This window comes from Rhinoderma darwinii, chromosome 11 (assembly GCF_050947455.1).
Source record: "Rhinoderma darwinii isolate aRhiDar2 chromosome 11, aRhiDar2.hap1, whole genome shotgun sequence".
NCBI classification, from domain to species: Eukaryota; Metazoa; Chordata; class Amphibia; order Anura; family Rhinodermatidae; genus Rhinoderma; species Rhinoderma darwinii.
The window spans coordinates 3,739,741-3,756,109 of NC_134697.1; the positions used below are offsets into that span (position 1 = coordinate 3,739,741).

Genomic DNA, 16,369 nt, shown 5'->3' on the forward strand with positions numbered 1-16,369 from the left:
CCGACACACCGGGGGGGGGGGACAGGACACGCCGGCACACCGGGGGGTGGGGGAACAGGACACGCCGGCACACCGGGGGCTGGGGGAACAGGACACGCCGGCACACCGGGGGGTGGGGGAACAGGACACGCCGGCACACCGGGGGGTGGGGGAACAGGACACGCCGGCACACCGGGGGGTGGGGGAACAGGACACGCCGGCACACCGGGGGGTGGGGGAACAGGACACGCCGGCACACCGGGGGGTGGGGGAACAGGACACGCCGACACACGAGGGGGGGGGGGGGACAGGACACACCGACAGGCGAGGGGGGAAGGACAGGACACGCGAGGAGGCGACAGGACACGCGAGGGGGGCGGCAGGACACGCAGACACGCGAGGGGGGGGCAGGACACGCAGACACGCGAGGGGGGGGGCAGGACACGCAGACACGCGAGGGGGGGGGCAGGACACGCAGACACGCGAGGGGGGAGACAGGACACGCAGACACGCGAGGGGGGAAACAGGACACGCAGACTCGCGAGGGGGGGGACTGGACACACCGACACACGAGGGGGGGACAGGACACGCCGACACACGAGGGGGGGGGGGCAGGACACGCCGACACGCGAGGGGGGGGGTACAGGACACGTCGACACACAAGGGAGGGGGGGGGACACGCCGACACACGAGGGAGGGGGGGGACAGGACAATGACACGCCGACACTTGGAGTCATTATCCTGTCCCCCGACACGTAACTTATGTTTTGTTTCAGGGTGAAGCAGATGCAGAATCTTTGGGGGACATAAACCGAGACGCCTCTGAGATTCTTCAGGTAAAACGGAGGAAAACTATTCCCAGGAAGAAATGAGGCGCTGATTCTGGGGCTTTGGAGGTGAAGATTTTGTGGACTCTGACGTCTCCCGCTTTATATTTTCCTGCACTATGAAGATGTTACTATTTTTCTTATTATCCCCCCATGTGGTGCTGTGCCGCTCCTCACCTCTAGAGGGCAGTGTTCCATTGTGGTGATCAGGGCAGACTCACTTATGGCACTGCTGTGATGAGTAACTTAAGGTGTTTGTTAAGAAGCTGCTCCGTTTTGACCTTGTTGTGCTTCGCTGTGACGCGGTTATTACGCAGTGGGTCCCGGGCGGGGTATTGCGGTTTAGCGCTCTAGGACTGGCAGGATCAGTTTCATACTATTGAAGATGAAGATTTGAAGACTTTTGATTTGTTTGTACTTAATAAAGTTTATTATTACAGCGGTTGGGAGTCTCTAGGACCCTGCGTTACACATCAGGCCGGGCAATGACTGCGGGAGCAGGCCGACATATTCAAAGAGCAAAGGTCACCAGTTGTGGACATCAAATATAGGAGCTTTGTTTTACTTCAGGTCCTGGGTGGTTGTACAAACAGAAAACTATGGATCAGGTCTATAGAGCAGCAATGTGTAATGCGCCAATTTAAAGGGTGATCTGCCATTAGCTAGAGCCGGTGATGTTCAGGCATCGGACTGGTCAAGAGTTTTAGTCTAGGTAATGGTTATATAGAGCGCCATCATTGAGAGTCCCCTGATTGGTGCAACTTTACCCATCAATTATTCTTCCGGCCCTTTAATTTACCAATTAGAGTCTGAGAGTCTAATGAGACAGGAGATGGATTTCAGAGTTCAGGATGCTGCTCTGTCCTGCCCCCATGCTTCACACTGCAGCTCTGCTTGTTCAGACTGGCTCAGCAGGACGTCAGTACAAAGTGATACAAATAATTTCTGTAAGAACAAAATGGTTATAAAACTGCTATGTGAGATAAAGGATCAGGAAACGGCTGCACATAGAGGGGGAGGAGCCTGATGGGGAGGGATCAGAGGGGAGGAGCCTGAGGGGGAGGAGCCTGGCAAGCAAACCTCAATAACTGCAAACACAATCTAATTATTCGCATTATAACATTTTTCAGAATCTCTTTATTGTATGGTTCCCTCTTCGTACATAAGATGTGAGTTGGTTGCCTAGTAACCACTTGGTATCCGGTGTGGGTGACCACCATTTCAGTACAAGTATTCGGCTATACAAGGAACTGCCGCTCCAGACTGCACAGACTTGTTTTTATACATCTTAAATCTCATGTCAGGATCCAGAGGGTCAGGAGAAACTTTTCTTTGTAACGTTTCCAAAATAAACTTTATTTGTTTTAATCTGTTACAATGTATCACTAAGATAACGCGAGTCCTGACTGACAAGCGTCTCAGACAAATATTTGATGGTTTCCGGTTTCGGTATACAGCTACGGCGGGTTGTGCACGGTTCTGGACATCTCGAGGTATTAATGGGACTCGGCAGCCTCGAGGACCCCCCTCAGATTAGCGGAGGAGGGCAGTAATGAGTGACGTTCCTCTCCACTGACGGGGGATACAGACTGGACTATGACGGCTACAGATGTGGTTACAATCTTCTTCCAGGATTCCTGAGATTCCGCTCTTAGGCGTTCGACTTCATGTTCTTCTCGATCCAAGGTACAAATCTATGGACGTGTGCGTAGACTCCGGGCTTGTCCTTCACTCCGCACTTCTCTCCCCAGCTAACGACACCGGATACTTGTGTCTGACCGTTGCGTTCACAGGCGAGAGGACCACCAGAGTCTCCCTAAGAAATCAAGGAGAACGTCAATAAGTCACGTGTAAAAGATCCTTTATAGATTAGCACAAGGATATGCTGCGCCCTGTACATCTGGGGTCACCTCTAAGGGTCTGTTCACACATCGTGGTCAAACCTCGGGAAAAAAGACGCAATACAAGAATGACCCCCAGTGCCACATGGATGCCAGTTGACATCTCTAGATATTTCAGGAAGAGCGTCTGCCAAACCCCTAAACCATTTACTCAAAGATTTAAGGTTATCATTGGGCTACCAGAGAGGATCAGTCCAGGATGACCCGAGAAGCATTAGGGGTGACCAACTGATCAACTTTCCATATGCACTATTGGGGTAAATGGATGTCAGCGCCAGAGCAGGCAGCCGCGTACATCGCCTATATTGTATGGCCATCGTGTAATAAATACTACCCCGCAGCCATGGCCATCACATAATACTACATCCCCCCCGCAGCCATGGCCATCACGTAATACTACATCCCCCCCGCAGCCATGGCCATCACGTAATACTACATCCCCCCCGCAGCCATGGCCATCACGTAATACTACATCCCCCCCGCAGCCATGGCCATCACGTAATACTACATCCCCCCTCGCAGACATGGCCATCACGTAATACTACATCCCCCCTCGCAGACATGGCCATCACGTAATACTACATCCCCCGCAGCCATGGCCATCACGTAATACTACATCCCCCCGCAGCCATGGCCATCACGTAATACTACATCCCCCCCGCAGCCATGGCCATCACGTAATACTACATCCCCCGCCCCCCCGCAGCCATGGCCATCACGTAATACTACATCCCCCCTCGCAGACATGGCCATCACGTAATACTACATCCCCCCGCAGCCATGGCCATCACGTAATACTACATCCCCCCTCGCAGACATGGCCATCACGTAATACTACATCCCCCCGCAGCCATGGCCATCACGTAATACTACATCCCCCCCGCAGCCATGTCCATCACATAATACTACATCCCCCCCGCAGCCATGGCCATCACGTAATACTACATCCCCCGCCCCCCCGCAGCCATGGCCATCACGTAATACTACATCCCCCCCGCAGCCATGTCCATCACATAATACTACATCCCCCCGCAGCCATGGCCATCACGTAATACTACATCCCCCCCGCAGCCATGGCCATCACGTAATACTACATCCCCCCTCGCAGACATGGCCATCACGTAATACTACATCCCCCCTCGCAGACATGGCCATCACGTAATACTACATCCCCCCTCGCAGACGTGGCCATCACGTAATACTACATCCCCCGCAGCCATGGCCATCACGTAATACTACATCCCCCCTCGCAGACATGGCCATCACGTAATACTACATACCCCCCCCCTGCAGCCATGGCCGTCACATACTACTACACCCCCCCCCCCAGGTGCATCTTGCCGGCAATCGCTGCGGCTTCAACTTAAAATAAACATAAACCAGCAGCTATCGGCTGGTCTCCAGACCGGCTTCTTATTAAAAAATAAAAGTCACTGGTTCCAGAGGGTTCGGAGATGTATTTCCCATGGCAGATAAGAAGGGGGTGGAGGGGTCCCCTCTCCTCATTGCATTAAGCGTGGACAGTTCACATGTTTATGGTGGAGGTGGGAAAACTCTGACAAACTTAAAGGGTTGTTCAGCAACACGGCGGCTTCTTTCCAAAAACAGCGCCACACCTGTCCATGGGTAGTGTTTAGTATTGCAGTTCCGATCTATTAAAGGGAAAGGGGCTGTAAAGTCTGGCGCCGTTTCTGGATGAGAGCAGCCATGTTTTTCTAATCCTGCACAACCCCCACCAGCCACACACGAGAGCCGAGGCCGTCCAGGTCTTTCCAGCAGTTGATTGGAATTATTAGAACTTATTTTTCCTAATTAAAAGAAAAGTTCTAGGTCATCCGGCAATGATGACTGGAAAGTTTTTAGACTTCTCAGCTTTCATCATGACTTCCGATGTTCTACATCTCAACCTCGCCGCGATCCTCCTCCGTGGGTGACTGGCGGTCGTGGACTTTGTCCACAGAACGTTTCACTACTTTGTTGGTGGACAATCCTGCCTTATATTCCTTCTAAATAATTCAGCTCCAGCCTCATCAGTCCATTCGCCCTTCTCCACATCTCTGGAGTCACTTTTGACGACCTAGCGCAAAAAGTTCTGCAGATTTTAAAGAAGCGAGTGAATATGCAAAAAAAAGTAGATCTCAGACCTAAGAAGTAGCGTATTCTTCTAAAAGTAGAGGGACGGACCTGGGCACATGTCCAGATCAGACCAGCGCAGCGGGATTTTTCGCCTCTTGAAAAGGGTTGTACGGAATTAGAAAACCATTGCGCCACACCTGTCCACAGGTTGTGTGTGGTATTGCAGCTCTGCCCCAATGACTTGTATGAAGATTAGCTAGAATACCAGGCACAACCTGAACTGGTGACACCATGTTGTTCTAATTCTATACCAGGTTTTGCGCGAGTTCCATTTTCTCCAAATCTTTTCATAATTTGTCTTTTTTAATACTCCTAATAAAACTTTTTTGGGCAAAATTTCTGCCAGTGTAAAAGGATCTTTAGCCATGGCAGTGAAGGTGGGTTTGGGTAGATGCTTGTGTGAATGTCAGGGTATATTTATATAACATTTTGTAATGCCGGGTTTATCACAATTCTTGAAATTTCGGCAAAAGGGCAAAATTAATGTAAAAAAAGCTGCAGGTTTGACACTATTTAAAAAAAATAAAAAAATAGATTGCGTTATGTAAACCTTCCCTTATTGTCTTTTGAAGAGTAATTATTAATATACAGTACGTGCTGGGAATATACAGATGTATTTAACTCTTCCGCCCTTTTAATTTAAAGTGACAGTAGCGTGCACAAGGTGAAGACATTAAATACTGATAGACAATTGGACGTCAGTCTCCGATAATTACATATGTGTTTATTTACAGATTTCATGGATATACAAGAAAATAAAAAAGGTCGTACCTGACAAGAATCTACTCCCCCCTCAGGGACTCCAGCGCAGATCATACTGTGGTCAATTACTTTCCCATAAGATTTAGCATCAGAGCAGTTGGCTTCAGAGATGACTTGTATAGAAGCGTCAAGAAGATGAGACGTTTCACCTGATGTAAGACAAGAGGATTATAAACTCAGAAGTGACACGAAAATGAAGTGTAAACTGTGACGAGACAGATAGATATATATATAGATAGTAAGAATAGTAATGCATGATAAAAGACTGATCTCACCTCCCAGCAGCCTGTACCCCTCTCCTCCCAACAGCCTGTACCCCCTCTCCTGCCTGCAGCCTCTCTGTAATATATGTTATTAGAGGACAGTGTCACCTCCTCACCTTCCAGCAGCCTGTACCCCCTCTCCTGCCTGCAGCCTCTGTAATATATGTTATTAGAGGACAGTGTCACCTCCTCACCTTCCAGCAGCCTGTACCCCCTCTCCTGCCTGCAGCCTCTCTGTAATATATGTTATTAGAGGACCGTGTCACCTCCTCACCTTCCAGCAGTCTGTACCCCCTCTCCTGCCTGCAGCCTCTCTGTAATATATGTTATTAGAGGACAGTGTCACCCCCTCACCTTCCAGCAGCCTGTACCCCCTCTCCTGCCTGCAGCCTCTGTAATATATGTTATTAGAGGACAGTGTCACCTTCCAGCAGCCTGTACCCCCTCTCCTACCTGCAGCCTCTGTAATATATGTTATTAGAGGACAGTGTCACCTCCTCACCTTCCAGCAGCCTGTACCCCCTCTCCTGCCTGCAGCCTCTCTGTAATATATGTTATTAGAGGACAGTGTCACCTCCTCACCTTCCAGCAGCCTGTACCCCCTCTCCTGCCTGCAGCCTCTCTGTAATGTATGTTATTAGAGGACAGTGTCACCTCCTCACCTTCCAGCAGCCTGTACCCCCTCTCCTGCCTGCAGCCTCTGTAATATATGTTATTAGAGGACAGTGTCACCTCCTCACCTTCCAGCAGCCTGTACCCCTCTCCTGCCTGCAGCCTCTGTAATATATGTTATTAGAGGACAGTGTCACCTCCTCACCTTCCAGCAGCCTGTACCCCCTCTCCTGCCTGCAGCCTCTGTAATATATGTTATTAGAGGACAGTGTCACCTCCTCACCTTCCAGCAGCCTGTACCCCCTCTCCTGCCTGCAGCCTCTGTAATATATGTTATTAGAGGACAGTGTCACCTCCTCACCTTCCAGCAGCCTGTACCCCTCTCCTGCCTGCAGCCTCTGTAATATATGTTATTAGAGGACAGTGTCACCTCCTCACCTTCCAGCAGCCTGTACCCCCTCTCCTGCCTGCAGCCTCTGTAATATATGTTATTAGAGGACAGTGTCACCTCCTCACCTTCCAGCAGCCTGTACTCCCTCTCCTGCCTGCAGCCTCTCTGTAATATATGTTATTAGAGGACAGTGTCACCTCCTCACCTTCCAGCAGCCTGTACCCCTCTCCTGCCTGCAGCCTCTGTAATATATGTTATTAGAGGACGGTGTCACCTCCTCACCTTCCAGCAGCCTGTACCCCCTCTCCTGCCTGCAGCCTCTGTAATATATGTTATTAGAGGACAGTGTCACCTCCTCACCTTCCAGCAGCCTGTACCCCCTCTCCTGCCTGCAGCCTCTGTAATATATGTTATTAGAGGACAGTGTCATCTCCTCACCTTCCAGCAGCCTGTACCCCCTCTCCTGCCTGCAGCCTCTGTAATATATGTTATTAGAGGACAGTGTCACCTCCTCACCTTCCAGCAGCCTGTACCCCCTCTCCTGCCTGCAGCCTCTGTAATATATGTTATTAGAGGACAGTGTCCCCTCCTCACCTTCCAGCAGCCTGTACCCCCTCTCCTGCCTGCAGCCTCTGTAATATATGTTATTAGAGGACAGTGTCACCTCCTCACCTTCCAGCAGCCTGTACCCCCTCTCCTGCCTGCAGCCTCTGTAATATATGTTATTAGAGGACAGTGTCACATCCTCACCTTCCAGCAGCCTGTACCCCTCTCCTGCCTGCAGCCTCTCTGTAATATATGTTATTAGAGGACAGTGTCACATCCTCACCTTCCAGTAGCCTGTACACCCTCTCCTGCCTGCAGCCTCTGTAATATATGTTATTAGAGGACAGTGTCACCTCCTCACCTTCCAGCAGTCTGTACCCCCTCTCCTGCCTGCAGCCTCTCTGTAATATATGTTATTAGAGGACAGTGTCGCCTCCTCACCTTCCAGCAGCCTGTACCCCCTCTCCTGCCTGCAGCCTCTGTAATATATGTTATTAGAGGACAGTGTCACCTCCTCACCTTCCAGCAGCCTGTACCCCTCTCCTGCCTGCAGCCTCTGTAATATATGTTATTAGAGGACAGTGTCACCTCCTCACCTTCCAGCAGCCTGTACCCCTCTCCTGCCTGCAGCCTCTCTGTAATATATGTTATTAGAGGACCATGTCACCTCCTCACCTTCCAGCAGCCTGTACCCCCTCTCCTGCCTGCAGCCTCTCTGTAATATATGTTATTAGAGGACAGTGACACCTCCTCACCTTTCAGCAGCCTGTACCTCCTCTCCTGCCTGCAGCCTCTCTGTAATATATGTTATTAGAGGACAGTGTCACCTCCTCACCTTCCAGCAGCCTGTAGCCCCTCTCCTGCCTGCAGCCTCTGTAATATATGTTAGTAGAGGACAGTGTCACCTCCTCACCTTCCAGCAGCCTGTACCCCTCTCCTGCCTGCAGCCTCTGTAATATATGTTATTAGAGGACAGTGTCCCCTCCTCACCTCCCAGCAGCCTGTACCCCCTCTCCTGCCTGCAGCCTCTGTAATATATGTTATTAGAGGACAGTGTCACCTCCTCACCTTCCAGCAGCCTGTACCCCCTCTCCTGCCTGCAGCCTCTCTGTAATATATGTTATTAGAGGACAGTGTCACCTCCTCACCTCCCAGCAGCCTGTACCCCCTCTCGTGCCTGCAGCCTCTGTAATATATGTTATTAGAGGACAGTGTCACCTCCTCACCTTCCAGCAGCCTGTACCCCCTCTCCTGCCTGCAGCCTGTACCCCCTTTCCTGCCTGCAGCCTCTGTAATATATGTTATTAGAGGACAGTGTCACCTCCTCACCTTCCAGCAGCCTGTACCCCCTCTCCTGCCTGCAGCCTCTCTGTAATATATGTTATTAGAGGACAGTGTCACCTCCTCACCTTCCAGCAGCCTGTACCCCCTCTCCTGCCTGCAGCCTCTGTAATATATGTTATTAGAGGACAGTGTCACCTCCTCACCTTCCAGCAGTCTGTACCCCCTCTCCTGCCTGCAGCCTCTGTAATATATGTTATTAGAGGACAGTGTCACCTCCTCACCTTCCTGCAGCCTGTACCCCTCTCCTGCCTGCAGCCTCTCTGTAATATATGTTATTAGAGGACAGTGTCACCTCCTCACCTTCCAGCAGCCTGCACCCCCTCTCCTGCCTGCAGCCTCTGTAATATATGTTATTAGAGGACAGTGTCACCTCCTCACCTTCTAGCAGTCTGTACCCCCTCTCCTGCCTGCAGCCTCTGTAATATGTTATTAGAGGACAGTGTCCCCTCCTCACCTTCCAGCAGCCTGTACCCCCTCTCCTGCCTGCAGCCTCTGTAATATATGTTATTAGAGGACAGTGTCACCTCCTCACCTTCCAGCAGTCTGTACCCCCTCTCCTGCCTGCAGCCTCTGTAATATATGTTATTAGAGGACAGTGTCACCTCCTCACCTTCCTGCAGCCTGTACCCCTCTCCTGCCTGCAGCCTCTCTGTAATATATGTTATTAGAGGACAGTGTCACCTCCTCACCTTCCAGCAGCCTGTACCCCTCTCCTGCCTGCAGCCTCTCTGTAATATATGTTATTAGAGGACAGTGTCACCTCCTCACCTCCCAGCAGCCTGTACCCCTCTCCTGCCTGCAGCCTATGTAATATATGTTATTAGAGGACAGTGTCATCTCCTCACCTTCCAGCAGCCTGTACCCCCTCTCCTGCCTGCAGCCTATGTAATATATGTTATTAGAGGACAGTGTCATCTCCTCACCTTCCAGCAGCCTGTACCCCTCTCCTGCCTGCTGCCTCTGTAATATATGTTATTAGAGGACAGTGTCACCTCCTCACCTTCCAGCAGCCTGTACCCCCTCTCCTGCCTGCAGCCTCTGTAATATATGTTATTAGAGGACAGTGTCACCTCCTCACCTTCCAGCAGCCTGTACCCCCTCTCCTGCCTGCAGCCTCTGTAATATATGTTATTAGAGGACAGTGTCCCCTCCTCACCTTCCAGCAGCCTGTACCCCCTCTCCTGCCTGCAGCCTCTGTAATATATGTTATTAGAGGACAGTGTCCCCTCCTCACCTTCCAGCAGCCTGTACCCCCTCTCCTGCCTGTAGCCTCTGTAATATATGTTATTAGAGGACAGTGTCACCTCCTCACCTTCCAGCAGCCTGTACCCCTCTCCTGCCTGCAGCCTCTCTGTAATATATGTTATTAGAGGACAGTGTCCCCTCCTCACCTTCCAGCAGCCTGTACCCCCTCTCCTGCCTGTAGCCTCTGTAATATATGTTATTAGAGGACAGTGTCCCCTCCTCACCTTCCAGCAGCCTGTACCCCCTCTCCTGCCTGCAGCCTCTGTAATATATATGTTATTAGAGGACAGTGTCACCTCCTCACCTTCCAGCAGCCTGTACCCTCTCTCCTGCCTGCAGCCTCTGTAATATATGTTATTAGAGGACAGTGTCACCTCCTCACCTTCCAGCAGCCTGTACCCCCTCTCCTGCCTGCAGCCTCTGTAATATATGTTATTAGAGGACAATGTCACCTTCTCACCTTCCAGCAGCCTGTACCCCCTCTCCTGCCTGCAGCCTCTCTGTAATATATGTTATTAGAGGACAGTGTCACCTCCTCACCTTCCAGCAGCCTGTACCCCCTCTCCTGCCTGCAGTCTCTCTGTAATATATGTTATTAGAGGACAGGGTCACCTCCTCACCTTCCAGCAGCCTGTACCCCTCTCCTGCCTGCAGCCTCTGTAATATATGTTATTAGAGGACAGTGTCACCTCCTCACCTTCCAGCAGCCTGTACCCCCTCTCTTGCCTGCAGCCTCTGTAATATATGTTATTAGAGGACAGTGTCACCTCCTCACCTTCCAGCAGTCTGTACCCCCTCTCCTGCCTGCAGCCTCTGTAATATATGTTATTAGAGGACAGTGTCACCTCCTCACCTTCCAGCAGCCTGTACCCCCTCTCCTGCCTGCAGCCTCTCTGTAATATATGTTATTAGAGGACAGTGTCACCTCCTCACCTTCCAGCAGCCTGTACCCCCTCTCCTGCCTGCAGTCTCTCTGTAATATATGTTATTAGAGGACAGGGTCACCTCCTCACCTTCCAGCAGCCTGTACCCCCTCTCCTGCCTGCAGCCTCTCTGTAATATATGTTATTAGAGGACAGGGTCACCTCCTCACCTTCCTGCAGCCTGTACCCCTCTCCTGCCTGCAGCCTCTCTGTAATATATGTTATTAGAGGACAGTGTCACCTCCTCACCTTCCAGCAGCCTGCACCCCCTCTCCTGCCTGCAGCCTCTGTAATATATGTTATTAGAGGACAGTGTCACCTCCTCACCTTCTAGCAGTCTGTACCCCCTCTCCTGCCTGCAGCCTCTGTAATATGTTATTAGAGGACAGTGTCCCCTCCTCACCTTCCAGCAGCCTGTACCCCCTCTCCTGCCTGCAGCCTCTCTGTAATATATGTTATTAGAGGACAGTGTCACCTCCTCACCTTCCAGCAGCCTGTACCCCCTCTCCTGCCTGCAGCCTCTGTAATATATGTTATTAGAGGACAGTGTCACCTCCTCACCTTCCAGCAGCCTGTACCCCCTCTCCTGCCTGCAGCCTCTGTAATATATGTTATTAGAGGACCGTGTCACCTCCTCACCTCCCAGCAGCCTGTACCCCCTCTCTTGCCTGCAGCCTCTGTAATATATGTTATTAGAGGACAGTGTCACCTCCTCACCATCCAGCAGTCTGTACCCCCTCTCCTGCCTGCAGCCTCTGTAATATATGTTATTAGAGGACAGTGTCACCTCCTCACCTTCCAGCAGCCTGTACCCCCTCTCCTGCCTGCAGCCTCTCTGTAATATATGTTATTAGAGGACAGTGTCACCTCCTCACCTCCCAGCAGCCTGTACCCCCTCTCCTGCCTGCAGCCTCTGTAATATATGTTATTAGAGGACAGTGTCACCTCCTCACCTTCCAGCAGCCTGTACCCCCTCTCCTGCCTGCAGCCTGTACCCCCTTTCCTGCCTGCAGCCTCTGTAATATATGTTATTAGAGGACAGTGTCACCTCCTCACCTTCCAGCAGCCTGTACCCCCTCTCCTGCCTGCAGCCTCTCTGTAATATATGTTATTAGAGGACAGTGTCACCTCCTCACCTTCCAGCAGCCTGTACCCCCTCTCCTGCCTGCAGCCTCTGTAATATATGTTATTAGAGGACAGTGTCACCTCCTCACCTTCCAGCAGTCTGTACCCCCTCTCCTGCCTGCAGCCTCTGTAATATATGTTATTAGAGGACAGTGTCACCTCCTCACCTTCCTGCAGCCTGTACCCCTCTCCTGCCTGCAGCCTCTCTGTAATATATGTTATTAGAGGACAGTGTCACCTCCTCACCTTCCAGCAGCCTGCACCCCCTCTCCTGCCTGCAGCCTCTGTAATATATGTTATTAGAGGACAGTGTCACCTCCTCACCTCCCAGCAGCCTGTACCCCTCTCCTGCCTGCAGCCTATGTAATATATGTTATTAGAGGACAGTGTCATCTCCTCACCTTCCAGCAGCCTGTACCCCCTCTCCTGCCTGCAGCCTATGTAATATATGTTATTAGAGGACAGTGTCATCTCCTCACCTTCCAGCAGCCTGTACCCCTCTCCTGCCTGCTGCCTCTGTAATATATGTTATTAGAGGACAGTGTCACCTCCTCACCTTCCAGCAGCCTGTACCCCCTCTCCTGCCTGCAGCCTCTGTAATATATGTTATTAGAGGACAGTGTCACCTCCTCACCTTCCAGCAGCCTGTACCCCCTCTCCTGCCTGCAGCCTCTGTAATATATGTTATTAGAGGACAGTGTCCCCTCCTCACCTTCCAGCAGCCTGTACCCCCTCTCCTGCCTGCAGCCTCTGTAATATATGTTATTAGAGGACAGTGTCCCCTCCTCACCTTCCAGCAGCCTGTACCCCCTCTCCTGCCTGTAGCCTCTGTAATATATGTTATTAGAGGACAGTGTCACCTCCTCACCTTCCAGCAGCCTGTACCCCTCTCCTGCCTGCAGCCTCTCTGTAATATATGTTATTAGAGGACAGTGTCCCCTCCTCACCTTCCAGCAGCCTGTACCCCCTCTCCTGCCTGTAGCCTCTGTAATATATGTTATTAGAGGACAGTGTCCCCTCCTCACCTTCCAGCAGCCTGTACCCCCTCTCCTGCCTGCAGCCTCTGTAATATATATGTTATTAGAGGACAGTGTCACCTCCTCACCTTCCAGCAGCCTGTACCCTCTCTCCTGCCTGCAGCCTCTGTAATATATGTTATTAGAGGACAGTGTCACCTCCTCACCTTCCAGCAGCCTGTACCCCCTCTCCTGCCTGCAGCCTCTGTAATATATGTTATTAGAGGACAATGTCACCTTCTCACCTTCCAGCAGCCTGTACCCCCTCTCCTGCCTGCAGCCTCTCTGTAATATATGTTATTAGAGGACAGTGTCACCTCCTCACCTTCCAGCAGCCTGTACCCCCTCTCCTGCCTGCAGTCTCTCTGTAATATATGTTATTAGAGGACAGGGTCACCTCCTCACCTTCCAGCAGCCTGTACCCCTCTCCTGCCTGCAGCCTCTGTAATATATGTTATTAGAGGACAGTGTCACCTCCTCACCTTCCAGCAGCCTGTACCCCCTCTCTTGCCTGCAGCCTCTGTAATATATGTTATTAGAGGACAGTGTCACCTCCTCACCTTCCAGCAGTCTGTACCCCCTCTCCTGCCTGCAGCCTCTGTAATATATGTTATTAGAGGACAGTGTCACCTCCTCACCTTCCAGCAGCCTGTACCCCCTCTCCTGCCTGCAGCCTCTGTAATATATGTTATTAGAGGACAGTGTCACCCCCTCACCTTCCAGCAGCCTGTACCCCCTCTCCTGCCTGCAGCCTCTGTAATATATGTTATTAGAGGACAGTGTCACCTCCTCACCTTCCAGCAGCCTGTACCCCCTCTCCTGCCTGCAGCCTCTCTGTAATATATGTTATTAGAGGACAGTGTCACCTCCTCACCTTCCAGCAGCCTGTACCCCCTCTCCTGCCTGCAGCCTCTCTGTAATATATGTTATTAGAGGACAGTGTCACCTCCTCACCTTCCTGCAGCCTGTACCCCCTCTCCTGCCTGCAGTCTCTCTGTAATATATGTTATTAGAGGACAGGGTCACCTCCTCACCTTCCAGCAGCCTGTAACCCCTCTCCTGCCTGCAGCCTCTCTGTAATATATGTTATTAGAGGACAGGGTCACCTCCTCACCTTCCAGCATCCTGTACCCCCACTCCTGCCTGCAGTCTCTCTGTAATATATGTTATTAGAGGACAGTGTCACCTCCTCACCTTCCAGCAGCCTGTACCCCTCTCCTGCCTGCAGCCTCTGTAATATATGTTATTAGAGGACAGTGTCACCTCCTCACCTTCCAGCAGCCTGTACCCCCTCTCCTGCCTGCAGCCTCTGTAATATATGTTATTAGAGGACAGTGTCACCTCCTCACCTTCCAGCAGCCTGTACCCCCTCTCCTGCCTGCAGCCTCTCTGTAATATATGTTATTAGAGGACACTGTCACCTCCTCACCTTCCATCAGCCTGTACCCCTCTCCTGCCTGCAGCCTCTGTAATATATGTTATTAGAGGACACTGTCACCTCCTCACCTTCCAGCAGCCTGTACCCCCTCTCCTGCCTGCAGCCTCTGTGTAATATATGTTATTAGAGGACAGTGTCACCTCCTCACCTTCCAGCAGCCTGTACCCCCTCTCCTGCCTGCAGCCTCTCTGTAATATATGTTATTAGAGGACAGTGTCACCTCCTCACCTTCCAGCAGCCTGTACCCCTCTCCTGCCTGCAGCCTCTCTGTAATATATGTTATTAGAGGACAGTGACACCTCCTCCCCTTCCAGCAGCCTGTACCCCCTCTCCTGCCTGCAGCCTCTGTCCTCTAATAACATATATTACAGTGTCACCTCCTCACCTTCCAGCAGCCTGTACCCCCTCTCCTGCCTGCAGCCTCTCTGTAATATATGTTATTAGAGGACAGTGTCACCTCCTCACCTTCCAGCAGCCTGTACCCCCTCTCCTGCCTGCAGCCTCTGTAATATATGTTATTAGAGGACAGTGTCACCTCCTCACCTTCCAGCAGTCTGTACCCCCTCTCCTGCCCGCAGCCTCTGTAATATATGTTATTAGAGGACAGTGTCACCTTCTCACCTTCCAGCAGCCTGTACCCCCTCTCCTGCCTGCAGCCTCTGTAATATATGTTATTAGAGGACAGTGTCACCTCCTCACCTTCCAGCAGTCTGTACCCCCTCTCCTGCCCGCAGCCTCTGTAATATATGTTATTAGAGGACAGTGTCACCTTCTCACCTTCCAGCAGCCTGTACCCCCTCTCCTGCCTGCAGCCTCTCTGTAATATATGTTATTAGAGGACAGTGTCATCTCCTCACCATCCAGCAGCCTGTACCCCCTCTCCTGCCTGCAGCCTCTGTAATATATGTTATTAGAGGACAGTGTCACCTCCTCACCTTCCAGCAGTCTGTACCCCCTCTCCTGCCCGCAGCCTCTGTAATATATGTTATTAGAGGACAGTGTCACCTCCTCACCTTCCAGCAGCCTGTACCCCCTCTCCTGCCTGCAGCCTCTGTAATATATGTTATTAGAGGACAGTGTCACCTCCTCACCTTCCAGCAGCCTGTACCCCTCTCCTGCCTGCAGCCTCTGTAATATATGTTATTAGAGGACAGGGTCACCTCCTCACCTTCCAGCAGCCTGTACCCCTCTCCTGCCTGCAGCCTCTGTAATATATGTTATTAGAGGACAGTGTCCCCTCCTCACCTTCCAGCAGCCTGTACCCCCTCTCCTGCCTGCAGCCTCTGTAATATATGTTATTAGAGGACAGTGTCACCTCCTCACCTTCCAGCAGCCTGTACCCCCTCTCCTGCCTGCAGCCTCTGTAATATATGTTATTAGAGGACAGTGTCACCTCCTCACCTTCCTGCAGCCTGTACCCCTCTCCTGCCTGCAGCCTCTGTAATATATGTTATTAGAGGACAGTGTCACCTCCTCACCTTCCAGCAGCCTGTACCCCCTCTCCTGTCTGCAGCCTCTGTAATATATGTTATTAGAGGACAGTGTCACCCCCTCACCTTCCAGCAGCCTGTACCCCCTCTCCTGCCTGCAGCCTCTCTGTAATATATGTTATTAGAGGACAGTGTCACCTTCTCACCTTCCAGCAGCCTGTACCCCCTCTCCTGCCTGCAGCCTCTGTAATATATGTTATTAGAGGACAGTGTCACCTCCTCACCTTCCAACAGCATGTACCCCCTCTCCTGCCTGCAGCCTCTGTAATATATGTTATTAGAGGACAGTGTCACCTCCTCACCTTCCAGCAGCCTGTACCCCCTCTCCTGCCTGCAGCCTCTGTAATATATGTTATTAGAGGACAGTGTCA

General features: G+C 51.5%; 2 protein-coding genes across 2 annotated transcripts in view; one reads left to right on the forward strand and one right to left on the reverse strand.

Annotated features, from left to right (window-relative positions):
* NRAP (nebulin related anchoring protein) overlaps positions 1–2,139 on the forward strand; it is a 140,346-nt gene extending 138,207 nt beyond the window's left edge. The window contains exon 40 of the mRNA XM_075842687.1: positions 756–2,139. Coding sequence (XP_075698802.1) covers positions 756–851 — 96 coding nt within the window. The 3' untranslated portion in view covers positions 852–2,139. The remainder of the gene's footprint in view (positions 1–755) is intronic.
* The window catches only part of HABP2 (hyaluronan binding protein 2), a 44,334-nt gene continuing 29,885 nt past the window's right edge, over positions 1,921–16,369 (reverse strand). Inside the window, exons 11-12 of the mRNA XM_075842765.1 lie at positions 5,615–5,754; positions 1,921–2,622 (exon numbers count right to left, since the gene is read on the reverse strand). Coding sequence (XP_075698880.1) covers positions 2,458–2,622; positions 5,615–5,754 — 305 coding nt within the window. The 3' untranslated portion in view covers positions 1,921–2,457. The remainder of the gene's footprint in view (positions 2,623–5,614; positions 5,755–16,369) is intronic.